A 17,262-nucleotide genomic window follows, 5' to 3' on the forward strand; every position below is an offset into this window, starting at 1 on the left:
ACATAGCACCTCATCAAGTGGAAGAACTTGCATGTCAAAGATGCTACATAGAAAGATAAAGCTTTTGTTCACAAATATCCACAATTGATATGTATTTAGGATAACACGTGTCACATCCTTGTTCCATTGAAATGTATTAGGATATGTGATACCCAACTATGGCTCACATAATCCTTATTCTACTCATTTATTAGTCCCTAAATATATTTATTGTAAGTTACATCAGCTTCATTAAGATTACAAGTTTGATATTGTACAATGCCTAGAAATAGGAGGTAGTGAGTAGTTGTGCATCATATTGCAAGTGTTTTCCTTATTCTAAGACTTTTGGAGGGTGCTCCCCTCAAAGTGGCTTATCCTAATCAAGCATGCACATTTGTGTTTTCTTATATTCTTTCCTTGCACTAAGTAATTGCATTACATGTAAAACCTTTAAGGCTACAAAACCAGTTGGAAGTTGAAATGGTTATGTTTTCATAGGATGCGTCAACTTCTAATGGTTGATTTGAGTGGTATCATATATAACAATCAAATCTAGCACTATTTCAATAGAGTTAACACTAATGCCTGTGGTAAGAGGCTTTTTCTCAATTAATGAATTGATATATTTAGGTTTGATTCATTCTATGTTGGGAAGCACGTATTTGAATGATAATACTAATAAGAGATAATTATAAATAATGATTGGGTACCTATGATGTAGGCCCAAGGATATATCCAAGTCTCACTCTAAAATGTGGGGATCTTCATGTGTTATATGTGCAAGAACAATATTTGAAAAAAAAGGAAAAGATAATGAATATTAAAAAGAGAAATGATTAGAAAAGAAGCTAGACCATGAAGAATAAAATTTATTACTTTGCACATTGAAATAGCATTCTCTCAAGGGAGATGCATGAATGTCTATCCTTGGTTAGTTATGTATATGCTATGACTATGTTATCTATCTTCTAATATGCATATATAATGTTACAAAGGCCTAAAAGCTAAAGAACTTTTACGAAACTTAACATTTATACTTCCACGACTCTTCAACTTGATAGTCAAATCGAATGGCATCAAATGTAAAATTCATATTTGGCTTGTAAGGCATATAGGTGTTGCCCGTGAGGGTCTCCACCTCTTCAATGACTAAGAGAGCACCACTTAGTGGGTTCATGTGCTCTATCTAGACCTTAGTGGTTCCATTTATAGGTGTCTAAAACCCCTACAATGCAAGAGATGAGAATTGGTGAACCAATGGATGACCACATGTCCGTACTACTAAGATTTGTTTGCACCACTAGAAAAGTGTGTGCAACATCTACTGGTGCAGTCAATGTACATACCAGCCAGTTAGAGGCATTTATTAACAAGGAGAGGATTTTGGCAGCTAGTGTGGCGTTAGTTTGTTGAGATGTGAATTAAGTGGGGCCTATTATCTGAGCTTAAATCTCTGAAGGAAAGGTTTAAATTGTTTGGAGACCACCAATGAACTTCAAATATATGTCCGATATCTCCATGTCCAAAGGGAAAATATCATGAATGTTTCGCACTGCTTATTCTCGGGCATTTTCCTTGAGTCAAAATCAAATAAACAACCCTGGATCGGGGGTAAGATGGTGTACAAGTACAAAATGATTCTAAATGAAACGTGTTATAAAGGATTTGTCTAACATCTATATAGGGTGATTTCTATCAAAAGCTGTGTTTGCAGTGAATAATAACCTAGACGAGAGCGATCTGGACCTAGTGATGGTGAACTAGAATGTGCAGTTGCTTAACTGAAATTGACCAGAGTAGAAGCTGCCATTGGAAATTGTTAAATTTGATGGTGAACCTCTAACCATAATAAAATATTTCTTTTGTACTCACCCAATACACCTGGCTTGCAGGCGGCTTGGTATATCTCCAGTGGATTAGTCTCGCCTTAGCTCACCTCTTCCTGAACCCCAACTTGGCAATAAGTAAGTCTAAGGTAAGGAGGTTGGGCGCTGGGCTGGGTCGCAGGGATACCACTGGCGCAACTAATAAAAAAAAAAATTATTTCTTCTTATGTACTGCCCGCATAAAAAAATTGTTTGTGTTTTCTGCTCAGAGCTGTGGTGGATGGTAATTTTCATGTCAGAAACTTCACATTTTGATAAGCATATTCATTGATAAGTGTTGCGTGCTCTACTTTTGTCTTAATTTTATGGGTGGATGATGTAATCGAATTTGAGATACTTGCTCATAAAAAATTATTATATAGTCGTAAAATTGGTGTTTTTATAAATGAGCAAACTGCTTTCATATCTTCTATTTTCTACAAATTTGGCCCTTTGTAAGTTGACGTTGTAGGGTCCTTATACAACCCTATTTTATTCAAAAATAAATAAATAAAAGTTGCAACGACAAATTAGAGAATCTACTTATGACTATACATAATTATATTAAATCTCCTTTTGACGATTAAAAAAAAGTTGGCAGCTTTTAGACTCGATGTTAAGCGAAAGGTGATATGTTAACTAAAACTCGGTGTTGGTGAAGAAGGGTGCGGATCAAATTTGAAACGGCTACTGAAGTACAAGAAAGGTACAAGTCAGAGATGCAAGAGTGCACATGTAGATCCCATGAAGAAACCTGGAAGCAGCTTTAATGAACATGAGATTACTCACGATTAATAAAATCCAAATGACTCTAACAAGCTTAGAGAAAGCAATTGTATCGATAGCTGCTTGTACTAAAATAATACAGTTGTCCCATGCTTTTCTAGATATTGCTGTTAAAATGTTATATATGGCTTGAAAATCCACGACTCTCCCAACCACAGAAACTATCTTATTGTCAGACTCAAAGCAACATACTTTTCCACATTACTTTATTTAAAATAAAAAGAATGGATTAGAAGCTCGAAATTATTTTGTATTAGTTAATTGTTGAATAATAGTTTCTTAAAATTACATATTCTTGACAGGTAAGAGGATATCACAATCTTCCCGTTATCTGTTAATCTAACTTCTTTCATTTCCGTATGTTTCTGATATTTTCAACAACCAGCCAGCAATTGGTATTGGATTAGAAGCTGTATGGGGAAAATAAAAGATTCATTTTTATATAAGATTTGTTCCCTGGTCAAAAAATAACCTAGCCACTTGCAAGCTCTAAAACTTTTAATGCTAATATCACATAAGCAGACAAAGGAGTTGAAACAGAATACAATCACCACAGACCTTTGCTTCTGCAATTAATTATTAGTCCTTTGAACTTAGAGAATCACATTTAACGTTCTAAAAAGAAGTCTGCAAATCGATGCAGGAACAATAGTTGAATTGGCAAGATATACAGAACCAGAAAATCATTTAAATGTGGAGCAACTTGCGATGCAAGTGAAAGATATTGTATGTAAGACTTCATCTTTAGCCATGCTTGCAGTCCATAATAAATGCAAGCAAGAATTATGCAATGCTTTTGCCTCTGCTGTATACCAAATATTGTCATGGAACACCTTCTCCTGAAGATTCAACTTGGTTATTCGCTGAAACATAAATTGGTTCCAAAATAGCTCCATGCACCTGTTGAACTTGAATTTTTGAGCTCATATGATTTTGTTGGTGTTGTAACCCATTCTCAGGTGCAGCTTCAGATTCTGTAGGGGTGTAATCCGTTCCACGTAAAGGTTCATAGACTTCTGATAAGGCCATTGGTGTTGCTGCTGGAGGTGAGTATAATGGAGAGAGGGGTGTATTTAATTCTTTCTTCGCACTTTTTATTTTTGGAGCAACATCTGTTAGTTTTGATGGAGGGATTGATAGACCTGGTCCAAATACCACTCCTCGCAGAACTGCATCAGTATCTCCAACTCTCACACTAATGAGATAGCCTGCATCAAATGAGCCATCAAGTACACCATGGACAGGTTGTCCTACCAATGAACCATTTCCACAACCAAAATGTGAGCTGTTAGTGTCTGAAAGTCTGGCTTTCTTGGGTTTGCTTTCAGAAGATGGCATAACTCCAAGTGCTGTAATTTCTCCTGGAAGCAGAACAGTCTCAGACTTTCTTGGTCGTCCCCGTTTCTTTTTAACAGATGGCCCACTTGCAACAGCAGTATGATCAGCATTTCCCTCCATAACTGAGCTCTAGAAAATTGTTCTGTCACCAGCAATTAAGGTTTTGCACATATAGGTTGTTGGTAGTAAGCTGCTGCAAGAAACAACAGTGTTCTAAGCTCACTACTCACTCTTAAACAAAAATTAGTTTCTGCAATCAAAATTCCCATGTTTCCTTATCAATTTCTTCCCCTGTGAGACAAAGAACAATACAACTTCCATCTAGTTTTGAAAGGAAGCGTGTTCGAGCAAGCTATTAAAGAGTAAGAATCACAACAAACCTTAAGACTGGAACCTCTGGGGGGCAGTTAGGAAACGTTAAATTCAAATAATGACAGTAATCATTGCATAATTGAGTTCTATTATCATCTACATGATGTTTCTCACATTGCGCAAAATGTTAAAAATAGCCCACAAAAGATGAGCATAGGATTATGGATAAGATAATGTAACCAACTTGTGCTTGCATTTTTCATGACCATCCAAAGCTGATCCTTCTGTAAGAAAATCTGGCAAATTAATTTAATTAAATGAACAAAGCTCCAAAATCTTCTACCAATAAGCATGTTATCTTATTTGAAAACGCTTTGAAAAATCTGTTCCAGCATTGTTATATCAATTATAAAGAAAACTCCAGCTGGCAGAATTCATAAGCTAACTTTTACATACTAGCTGATCAGTTGATGTATAGTCAATGAGGGTACATTTAGACTTTACAATGAATTCAAAAGCAGTCAAATAAAGCATAACAATTATAGGTCCCAAAATGACACCAATTACCAGTCTTCCACAGAGTTTCCAAACAGGAGGGAGGAACTGTACCAAAATTTGGGACAGCCAGGGAATGTCGGCATAATAATATTTAAAATATTAATTATAAAAAATAATTAAAAAATTACAATTTATCATTAACTTATATAGATATCTTAAATACATCAATCTAAAAAGTCTTGAATTATTCAACTTTCTTAAAGAATTATTTTACTAGGAGGTAAAATAACTCAAATCTTAAATTTTTGAGTTATTTAACTTTTTTTTAAAGTTATTTTGCCGGGAGGTGTAACTACAGTAGTGGAAAGGGTTGGAGTATAATAGCATGAGCATGTTAACAAAATCTATTAAAGAGACGACATTAAAAATAAATAAAAACTAAATCACATCAAAAAAACCAGCTGTTAAAGTGAAAAAAATTAAATAACTTAATACACTAACTATAAAGTAAATAATATAAAACAAAATAAATCTAAAATAAATAAAGTTACAAATTATTTTATTTTTCTTCCATATGCTATGAAGATAATCAATTGAAACATTTGGGGTATTGAAGCTTGGCATAGGAGGTTTGTGTTTAGATCTTTCTGTAAATCTAGGATTCATGTTGATGTAATGCTTCTATCTTCCTTCTCAATTAACTTCACCTCTTCAAGGTCGGTTTGTTCTCCCCACATGAATAAATTGAATTAATTGATTTGGAATGTGTTGTGGTCTGATGGCAAAGAACCTGATAAAAGACATTTTGATGGATGGGAAAAATGTTGCAGCAAGCTTTAGATGTTGAAGCCTGAAGGCATGGAGCTGAAAACTTGTATTTGCAAGGTATTTTATTGGCTGTAAAATGGGTTTTGAGATCTCTTGGAAGGTATGGAAACTTGGAAAATTTTGATTAGAAATTATATCATTAGGAGTTATCCTAAAGGAAAACCTAAATGGTTGAAAAGCAATGTCAAGGCATCATTCCTTATGAGTTGTCATTTTACGGCTCTTTCAAAAGGTCCTTCAAACATTGTTAAAACAATGTTGTATTTCTAAAATTATCCGTCACTCTACATTTATGCACTTTGCAACAACTAATGGTATTGATGTCTTTACAGCAGTGTTGGGAAAAAGAAAATTATGTCAAACTCCTGTTATTTGCTAGTACCTTTTCTGTTCCCATTACCACATTTATGAATACTTGGTTTCTTGGGGTGTTTTCTATGTTATTTCGGTTTTAGGGTTTTGTGATCAAAATTTTGTATGAGTACTATGTGAACCTTGTTTTTTGCCTTTGATTACTGATGTGGACTTGCAATATTTAGTGTTTTCACTTAATTCTGACCAGGCAATCAAAAGTCTGTTTCTCTTTAATAGAAAATCAAGTTATTACATTTAGCAACAATAATTGGGCTGCTTCAACTCTAAAAAAACAATCAAGGGAGTTGCTTAAATGGTTCTTCACCTCTTTGATGGGTAAATCGTAGATAGGATTTGTCTAGTACTATTTTTTAAGTCCAACACCCTGATTGTTAATAAGTGACCAGCTACCCAAATAGCTGATTTTTTGCCAAACAAGTTCAATTGGTGGCGATGTTAAAGTCTAGAAGAGTGAAAAGAAAAAAAAGAAAGCAACAAAAAGATGGGGACATGTGATGAGTCAACGGATCATCACCATTGATCTTCTTGATCAAACACTTCAAGATATATGATTAGTCAAACCAACAAGGCCCATGTGCCACTAGCTTTATCCCTTTGATCAATTGATCACCAAAATGAAAAAGGAAGCGCCAAATTAAAATGTTAACAAATAACAAACAATAATTTGATCTAGTTGGATGGCCTACATCATCACACTTGTCTCTATGCAACTCGCAAGTGCATCCAAGTCTTCTATTGAGCTTTCACCATTGAAAGGTCAAAGGGAACAACGGTAGCATTAATTAAGCAATCAAAGCACTTAAATTTCCTTTGATCAAGCATTCATCGATATGTCTAAGTGTGCAATTCCCATCCCCAAAAAGTCAAAAACCATTTGATTTTTCAGCAGTGGTTGATTGTGATTGAGGCTTTGTTGATGCAAATTAGGCAACAAAAGTTGCCAAGTTCAATGGAACGATCAAACAACCAGTTGGAACTTTCAAGGATCATTTTCTCCAACCTTGATACATCACCAGCCTTTGATTTGAAACCAAATGCCATAATGATTGTTGATGCAACCAATTACACATTGAAATTAACATCTGAACCAACCCAACAATCATTTACATATTTAAAAACCAATAGATACATACCACATGAGCCTATGATAATTTTAAGCTTCCACCATTAACGTGCTTTACTACTGAAAATCAAATAAGACTTATAAATTCCTCGAGAAACCATTACCTAATTTGTAGCATTCAGTCCAACAATTCTCTGATTCAAATGCACCCAATACGAACACATTTAAGGGTCAAAAAGGAGTTTAAAGAGCATGCACAATGCATCCAATTGTCACTAAGATGTGATTGAAAATATTATTGAGGTAAAGCCCATGATAATTTTTATGCTTCCACCATTAATGTGCTTTACTACTGAAAATCAAATAAGACTTATAAATTCCTCGAGAAACCATTACCTAATTTGTAGCATTCAGTCAAACAATTCTCTATGATTCATATGCAACCAATACAAACACATTTAAGAGTCAAAAAGGAGTTTAAAGAGCATGCACAATGCATCCAATTGTCACTAACATGTGGTTGAAAATATTATTGAGGCAAATCTTGGGCCTTGTCTATAGTCCTAGCTCCAAGTGGTTGAGCTCAAATCTTAGTTGTACTTAAGATATTTATAAATTGAATTCATCATTCCTTTAGTTATTGTATGTATTTAGAGAAAGACATTATTTACATCCCATAGTATGTGAATTCAAAACCCTAGGATTACAATTAGAATTGGGGATTAATAGTGTTCATGTGATTAATAATTGAATTGAATATAAACTTAAAAATTCCTTAGCAATTTTAAGTCATTCTCTCAATTCATATTAGGTCTTACAAATCTTACAATTCCCAAAACCCTCGTTCTATTAAACATGGGACCAAAGAGAGAACTTCTAGTGAAACAAGAAGATCCTAAGATTTTGATTGTACCAAACAAGGTCAAAATTGTAATGGAGGAGAAAAACCCTTGGATTTTTTTCAATTCATTTAAGGAAATGAAAGGGATCCATCGTAATCAATGACTACTGAGCTCATATTCTTCCTTAAACATTCTAGAAGTAGGGCAAAACCATCAATTAGTAGCATCTAGATGTATGACCTTAGTTAAATTGTGGTTCCAAATTGCTTTGAGAATCTAGATATTATCACCTAGATTACAAATAAGGATAATTCAATGGAGAGAATGGTTAAGAGCAATGAAACTAAGGTTATCCTCAATTTAGGTCCTTCAGCATATTAGAAAAACCTTTGGCCTACACACTAAAAAATTAAATCCATTGGACAAAAGGATGATGAGGCTTAAATACAATGCCAACAAGGTAATTTACAAAAATATGGAGCTTTAGAAACTTATACTTTATAAGGATAGAAGACCCTATGAGCAAAGGAGAATGGTTGACAATTAATTGAGTCTTTCAATGAAGACATGTTTAATGAATACTTCCAAGTTCCTCCATCTATCTTGTGACAAGTGTTGGTATTGACAATGAAAGGGTAGTAGATCAACCCATGCAAGTTTTTCTATGTGATTTGTTGCATGCCTACAACCCAATCCTTAACTATTTTAGTGCCTATGTGTCAAATGAAACTACCAAGGAGCTCACTAAGTACAAGGCCTCAAAAGTTCCAAGGTCATTTAGGAATCATTTGTTGCTTTGTTTTTATGTACATTTTCACTCATGAGAGGTACTAGCCTAGGAAGTTAAAGATGCACAAATATGTCACCAATCCATGGTTTCATGAGATTCACCATTCTATACTTGAGGTGCTCTCTTAGGGATTCTTTTTCTATCTGTAATATTTTGGTTTTCTTCTACAAAGATGACTTATTATTCTACAACAATACTGTTATGCAACTTAATGAATGCCTACATCTTTATCCCTTATGATTATGGTGGTTATGCATTAGATAAATCTAACAAGGAGCTCACCAAGTATAGGGCCTCAAACATTCCAAAATCATCTAGGCATTATTTGTTGCTTTGTGTTATGTACTTGTTCACTTACGTAAGGTCTTGAATTAGAAACTTAGAGATGCACATATACACCCTCAATCTCTTTGATATGCCTATATATCTTGTTTTTCTCTTGCAAACATGACTTATCATTTTGTAATTGCCTCACTAATTTTACCATCTCCTTCACCTGATCTCGTAACTCTTAAGAAGCAACATTAGTGCTTGATAGCTTGATGACATACTTTTGCACCTTTATATTCCTAGGCCAAGACCTCTCATGAGTGAACAAGTATATAAAACAAAGCAAAGAATAATGCTTGAATGACCTTGGAATGTTTGAAGCCTTATATTTAGTGAGCTCCTTGCCAATTTCATTTAAATATGAGCACCATAATCATAAGGACAAGGTTGTAGGCATTCGAGAAGTCACATTGAAATACTATTGTGGGTTGAAATATTACCCTATCATTGCTAATACTAACCACTTGACATGAAGCTAACAAAGTAACTTGAAAGTATTCATTAATTATATTTGCATTGAAGGGCTCAATTTAAACTACCATCCTACCCATGGAGTCTTTTGTCCTTAAAGAACATGTTTTTTCAAAGCTCCACATTTCTATAAATTGTCCTAATGGCCTTGTATTTAAGACTCGTCGCCCTTTCATCCAATGGCTTTAAATTTTCAATTCGTAGGTTGAAAGCTCTTCTAATTGATTGAGAACCTAAAACTAGGACAATCTTATCTTCATAATTTTTAACCACCCTTTTGCTAAATTATTCTTGTCTACAAACCAAGTGATAACATGTGGATTTCTAAAGCAATTCAAAACCATAATTTTACTAAAGCCATACATCCAAATATTGCTAACTAGCGGTTTTGACCTACTTCTAGAATGCTTGTGAAAGGATAAGGTTCCTACCAATCATTGATGATAGTGGATTCCTTTCTTCTCCTCAAATGTCTTGGAAAAAACTCCAGATGTTCTCCTCGACCAACCTTTTACCCTTCTTTGTTGATATAAACGAAAACTCTAGCTCCTCTTATTTGGTTGGTAGGTCTTTTTTGGGTGCTATGTTTAATAGAACAAGGGTTTTGGGAATTGCAAGGTTTATAACACCTCCTAAGCTAAATTGAGGGCACAACCTAAAACCACTAAGAATTTACGAATTTTATGCTCAATTTAACTTACAAACATAATTCAAAAAGTTAGTAATATAATTCAATGCTTAAAAGGCCAACAATTCAGTTTGTCTTGAAGGTGATTCTATTAATATAATTCAATGCTTAAAAGGCCAACAAAAACCCGCATGGACTATTAAAATTTGGATTGAGAAATCTATGGAAATAATAAGGTCATTTCAAAAAGTTAATATTTCCCATGCTTACCGTGAAGCGAATGGGCTTGCTGATCATTTTGCCAACGTGGGTGTTAGGAACAATGATGAAAAGGTTTGGAGCCTTGGTGATCGCATTTTGGCTAATGTCAAGGCCTTGTTGTCACATGACTTATCCCAAGATAGACAAGCCAACCCTTTTTAATGATTGATGATGTCATTTTTTATATGATGGTTCGAGCCATTATTAAACATTTATCGCTTTCCTCCAGAGCCTTGCATGCTTTCTAGGTGGTTTTTAGTTTCCTCTAGGTTTTTTATCTCTGCATATTTCCACCATAGCTACAACCATGGGAGGCGAGAGGAGAAGGGTTGAACCTTTGAACTGTGACGAGGTCAAAAAGAACAAAACCATATGGTGAATTTTGGAACACGGAGGCCTTACCCCTTTCATTGAGAGGTTGCATGGAGTTGATGCTACAGTTACTAAAAAAATTGCTAAGGGTTTGAAGGATAGAAACATTCAAATGGGTGGCAGAAACATATATATTGACGAAAAATTGATTGTAGAGGTCACTAGTATGTCCATGGACGAAGCAAAGTTTTACAGAGATAGGAAAATGTTTGATGCGGCGGTCAAAAAAATTCCCAAAGATGACAAGGAAAGGAAGGGATTGGCAAAAGTAGACAAGAGCAGCTATGATACGGTTAAAATTAAAACTATTTGGCGTTCTGTGCTTTTTGTTCTTATGAAGTATATAACCCTAGATGGCAGATATACTAGGGCTTTTGGGCACCATTTCATTTTATTGAATCACTTTAGGCATAAGGTGCAGACTCCTTTCCTTTCTTTTTGCTTGTCTCAATCATTGCCAGCATCAAAGATCATAGGAAGAACAAGAAAAAGCGGGTTTTGTTGTTTTTGATTCATAAGCATATCAAAACTCTTCCCTCTTCGTCTACCAAAGTTCTCGACCCATCATATGAGACTAAGGATGAAGAGTTTGTTAGCCTCTCTTCTGATGAGGGTGAGTGGAACACTGAGATGGAGGATACCAACTCTGAGTCGGAAACCATCCTGAAACAAGGCCAAAGGGCTAAGAGGAGCAGAGCATCCCCTATTTCCATATCCAATTTTGGGTCTTCGCCTTCCCATAACACTATTTCGGATAAGTTGGAGCCTGCCTTAAACAGGAATGATAGATCCCCCTTTCCTAATGATCTCAATGTTAACTCCCCTTATCTAAGCATAGATAGAGAAAACCCTGATGATGTCTTGGCCATTGCCCGTGATTCTATTGTGGATAATTTCAGATTGTTTAAGTGGGTTTTCAATGAAATTAAGGATATTAATGTAAAACTTCAAGTTGTGACCAATAAATAGGACAACCAAGGTGCAGAACAGTGGAGTGTTGAGCAGAGGAAATCAATTGTTGAATCTATGCAGAGGACGGTGAGCATAGTGAATGACCTCAAGAAAGATTGTGACAACAGAATTTCAAATTTGGAAGAGAAATTAAGAAAGAATATGATGGTAGATTGAAACAACTGGAAAGCAAGTTCCAGGAAGTTAATGATAACCTCATCTCCTTGGTAACTTACAGTCACAAAGTTGTGAAGAATTCAGCTGAAAGAATAAACACAATGGTTAGAAAACTGGAAAGCCTCCATCAAGAAGGGACTATACTTGATGTGGAATCCATAGAGAAGAAACAGGATGATACTTCCGGACCCTCCAAGAGGACTAGAGCCAATCTGAAGAAGAAATCTCCTAATCAAGATATACAAGAATTGGAGAAGATAGCCCTCAACATGACACAACTGGAAGCTGAGGCCGCAGAGGCCCTTAAAAACTTGAACTAGGTTTTCCTTTCTGCTGACGTCTTTGTGGTTTTTGGTTTTTTGCTGGTTTTTAAAATGGTTATATCTTTAAGCAGCGTATTGTAATAGATCTTTGTTAAAGGGTTTTGGGTCCCTTTAAACCCTATTTGTTCCTTAATCAAATACTTACAAACATGAAAACCCTACTAATTTCCAATCTCAATTGCATTCCTAAGATTTTAAATTCACAAGCTATGAGATGCAAAGAATGTCTTTAACAATACATTCGAATAACAACCGAAATATTAATAAATTCAAATAAACCAAATTATAATCACCCTAAATACATCTAGGATTTTTGATCAATCAATTGGAATTAAGATCAAGTGCAAAATATATTCTAGTCAAACAATAGTGGCAATTGGATGCACCACGCATATTCTTTAAACTCCTCCAACTCTCAAACATGTTCAAATTGGTCACACAAGGACCATAAAGAATTGTTTGACTAAATATTAAAACTTAGGTTATATTAGTTTGTAAGTCTTATTTGATGTTCAACAATAAAGCACATTATTGGAAGCATTAAATTATGACACACTCGAGTGGCATATGTCCATTTGTTTTCAAAAAGGTGAACTATTGCTTGATCAAACTCAGCTCCAACATTAATGTCAATTGTAATTGGTTGCATTGAAGGTTGGAATGACACCTAGCTTCAAACCAATGGTCAATGATGCATCAAGGTTAGAGAAAATGGTCCCACCTCACTAATGCAATCACTTAATTGAAGGTCTAAATGGCCATTTGATCATTCCATTGGACTTAGTATTTTTGTGCCTAACTTGCATTAGAGGCCCACCCCAATCACAAACCAATGGTCAATATCAACCACTATAGGACAATCAAATGGTTAGCACATTTTCAAGGATGGGAGGGCGCTGCACAATCAAACATATTGACAAAATCTCAATCGAATGAAATCCAAGTGCTTTGATTGCCTAATCAACAATAGAGCTTTTCCCTTTGTGTAATGTCCCTACTTTGAAATATAATTTAATAATAAATAATAATAAAATTAAAATACAAAAGAATAAATATAAAAATTAAATTAAAATTTGATTAAAGTTAATGAATAGTCAAAAGGCATGAAATGATAAGTTGTGATTGTGACTCCCTCAAACATGAGATATAAAAGGGAGAAGAGAACCTCATTTGAGGGGGGGGGGAGGGGAATTTGGAAAATGAGAAGTGCAGATCTGATTTAAATAAGAAGTGCAGATCTGATTTAAATAAGAAGTGCAGATCTGATTGTGGAAGGTTGTGTCCCTTTCAAAGGGCAGAAAGATTGAAGAGTTGCACTCTTTCAAAGGGTGCTAATGGTGAAAGGGCGTGTCCCTTGCCAAAGGACATGCATGATGAAGAGGTGTGACCTCTCCCTCACATTGAGAGATATAAAGGGAAGGAATCAAGAGCATCTAGTGACATCACCATGGATCAGATGAGATCAGAACTGTTATTAAGTTGCAGGCAACATACTTATAGTCTAAATCATGTTATTACTGTATGTTCCAAAGAGGGGCAGTCTAAATCCAAGCAATAGGTTAAGTCTTGTTGGCGTATGTTTTATCATCTACCAAACATTAGAGTAAGATACCCAGAGGTATTCTATCCTCTCTTGAAAAATCACTGCTGATTCCAAGGTCTATATGTGCGAACAAGCGGCTTTAGTGGGATAGCTACTTGGGTAGTGTTTGCTGAAAATCTCAAGGGGGACTTACGTTTACAAATGTCTTTCAAGCTTCTGGACTTAGATGGATTTAGCAATTTTTAGGCTCTCTTTTTGGATTTTCGAGATTTAGACTTTCAAAAAGGGAAAAAGGGAATAGGGTTAAGAAAGCTGATCTAAACCTACGAATTCTGGAGACGGTATTAGCCGGGTGTTCTCGGGGAACCGCACTTTGCTTGGCCACACTGAGGACAACTACACAAAGCAGGTGCAATCTTCAACGGGTTGTGCTTATGATCAAAATGTTGGCATACATAGGGGATAGGCTCAGACTAACTTTGCACAGTGAAATGGAAATCATCCATTCACCAAAAGTATGAGCAGAGATACACCGTTAATTAATACTTATCAAATCCTTCATTCAATTCTAGCAACATGAAAGCAAATCTAAATTAACTTTAACTAATGTGTTGAGGAAATTGAAACCATGCTAATCACTCAAACAACAGAGATTACAAAACCTTAAGAGAAAGCGCACATGCAATATATTATTTGAAAAAATGACCTTCACGCAACAATATATCAAAAACCTCACACCCTCTCCAAATGAGAGGAGGTAGCCTTATATAGTTTTTCAGAAAATAATGAACAGCCGAGATCAAACAGTGATCAAGGGCCTAGATTGAAGGTTATAAACCCTAATTAGGGTTTCCCAGAACTCTATCAGTTTGAATGAATGAGAACATGACAAGTGGCACAGTTGCCATCCTCACTAAAGTATGCGTCTAGTTTCCTTTTCAGATAAGTCAAGTTCATTGAATCTGGGCATGTTGACTTGGAGCAACCTGATTGGTCAGAAGATGATGAGGCGCCACCGTAGCGTGAGTCACTCCTGATCTTGCTAAGGCAGCACTGGAATAGGTACGAGAGCTGGATCAACTCCTTGGGGCGGCAATGGATGTTGCTCTCTTCCTTGAATCTATGCTTCAATGCAATCATCAATCGCTTCCTCCTCTTCAAGGATAAAGCACATTCGACACCAGTCAGGATAATTTATTTTCACTTCCCACGCCAAGCTGTACAATTTTGTGATAACGTGTTCTTGTTCATCACTGAAATCCAAGTCTGGCTGAAGTACTGGACGAGGTTCTCTGCCTGGTTCAGGAGGAATGATTGGCAGGCCCATGAAGCTTGGAAGAAAAATTGTTGAATTTCTTAGAATAATTTCTTGTTGACGACTCTATCCTTGCTTCTTCGTGGCCCCAATTTATGTTGCGCAAGAGGAGGGTGAAAGCTCTAGATAACCCCTTGCAAATATGAAATGATAGGATCAAGTTGTTCAGACATTCGTCGTGATCATGCCCTCCTTCTTGATACCCTGAAATTTGGGGAAGAATTTCTCCATGCCTTCATCATAATTGAGGAAATTGGAGTTTTCTTTGTGAAATATTTCCCATACTTAGCCAAATTTTGGCTATCTTCACGCTCGGATGAACCTTGCCCGTGAACTTGTCCTCAATCCTCCAACTGCGATCTCCATGATGATACCACTTCTACTACCATCTGCGACCTGCAAAACCAAAGGAAATTAAGTTAGAAATCTATCTTTTAATGCAAAGTTTTGAGGGTTAGATGGCAGATTTCTTTGATCTTCCGATTTCTCAACACTTTTAGCTTTGAAACAAGTTGCGAACACTTAGAAAGTCATGCTTGAAAGAAAGAACGTTCAATCCAAAATGATCATCTTATCAAAATTTCGGATAAACCCAATAAAGACACCTCCAATACACTCAGAAAAATTGAGAAAATTGATAAGTCTGCCCACCAATCAACTTCACCTTTGACTGAAATGAGAATATAGAAGGAACAAAACTCGGAAAACTTGAAAGTTCTGCCTTCTACTAGTTGATTGGACCCCAAAATCTGCAGATACTTGATAAGAATGAGATTGAAAAATTAAAACTCCTTCAAAAGTTTGCTCAATCTGCAAGAGATCACCCTACAACACCTGCAATCTGCAAAATCTTCTTCGAAATAACTCTCAACCTGCAAAATAACTCTCAATATTACTCTTAACTTGCTCAGAAAGTTCGAACCTTATGTGTGAGAATGAAGAAGTGAAGAAGGTATTTGTAATGAAGTTTGAATTTGCAATTAGAAACACGCAGATCTTTTCCAATTCATGTTTCTAATTCGATTTCAACCTTGAGAAAGTTTCCAATTTGATTTTGAGTTGCAATGTCATCTTCCTTAAGTTCGAATTCTTCATTTTACAACTTTTTAATTTGATTTTCCACTTCATATTCGAACTAGACCTGTAGATTGGCATCTTCCAAAAAGTTTCTAATTTGGAACTCAGTCCAAAATTGTCTCAATCTACAAATATCCTCTTTCTAATTTAGATTCATGGTTCGAATCTCTCACAAACTCAAGTTTCTATTTTGATTTTCCAGCTCATATTCAAACTTCATCTTCAAATATCTCTTTTTAAAACTTTCTAATTGAATATTTGGATGACATCACCAAGGAATATTCTCCTTTCCTCAATACTTGGCAAGTATTTTTGGCTTCACCTTTGACTTGGGCGAACTTCATGAAATTTGTTTCTCATTGTGTTGCAAGGCAAAGTCAGATTTTTATCAATATGAAGGATAAGAGCCATGTAGCATAGGGCGGACTTTATACATCATACTTTTCAAGGCGGACTTTTGAAGTATCACCAAGGGCGGAGTTTAAGTGTTGCTTTGAAACCATCTTCTAGGCGGAGTTTGGAGAGATAGGCATCTTCCTTCATCACCTTAGGCGGACTTTTGAGAGGCTTGCACACCACTCACCATCATCTCATTGGGTGGACTTTTTCTTGTTTGCAAGCACTACCAAGGCGGACTTTTGAGAGGCTTGGCATCATGGGTGGACTTTTCTTCACTTTAAAATCATCTTGCATGTCCAAGTAGGGCAGACTTTCTTCACTTCGCATGTCTTCTAAGGCGGACTTTGAGACTTATAACACTTGCTTGGGCGGAGTTTATGACCATCACAAAGGCGGACTTTCTCCAACTTGGGTGCAAAGTAGGACGGACTTTATTCATTTCCCTTCATGGGCGGAGTTTGGAAGCATGGTACCATCATACCTTGGCTAGGCGGACTTTTGAGCATCTCCAATCATCATCTTGGGCGGACTTTCTTCACTTTGAAATCATCTTGCAAGTCCTCCAAAGCGGACCTTGCTAGTTTCTTCACACCTTAACTCCTTCAAGGCGGACTTTCTATCTTCCATGATGGCAGACTTTGTGAGCTTCATGCCACTTGCTATCTTCCCACCCTAAGGCAGACTTTCTTGCCTCCTTAGACCTCTTTCATGGGCAGAGTTTGAAGAGATCACCAAG

At 36.0% G+C, this 17,262-nt stretch overlaps 1 protein-coding gene across 6 annotated transcripts in view; it reads right to left on the reverse strand.

The window, feature by feature from the left end:
- Positions 1-3,164: 3,164 nt before the first annotated feature.
- The window catches only part of LOC131060946 (protein METABOLIC NETWORK MODULATOR 1), a 52,879-nt gene continuing 38,781 nt past the window's right edge, over positions 3,165-17,262 (reverse strand). For 3 of the 6 annotated variants that reach the window (XM_057994410.2, XM_057994445.2, XM_057994426.2), the window contains one exon: positions 3,165-4,164. In XM_057994410.2, coding sequence (XP_057850393.1) covers positions 3,456-4,091 — 636 coding nt within the window. In that variant the 5' untranslated portion in view covers positions 4,092-4,164 and the 3' untranslated portion in view covers positions 3,165-3,455. The remainder of the gene's footprint in view (positions 4,165-17,262) is intronic. The other 3 variants (XM_057994453.2, XM_057994436.2, XM_057994417.2) reach the window with 1 other exon arrangement.

The sequence above is a fragment of the Cryptomeria japonica genome, chromosome 5 (assembly GCF_030272615.1).
Source record: "Cryptomeria japonica chromosome 5, Sugi_1.0, whole genome shotgun sequence".
In the NCBI taxonomy this organism is placed as follows: Eukaryota; Viridiplantae; Streptophyta; class Pinopsida; order Cupressales; family Cupressaceae; genus Cryptomeria; species Cryptomeria japonica.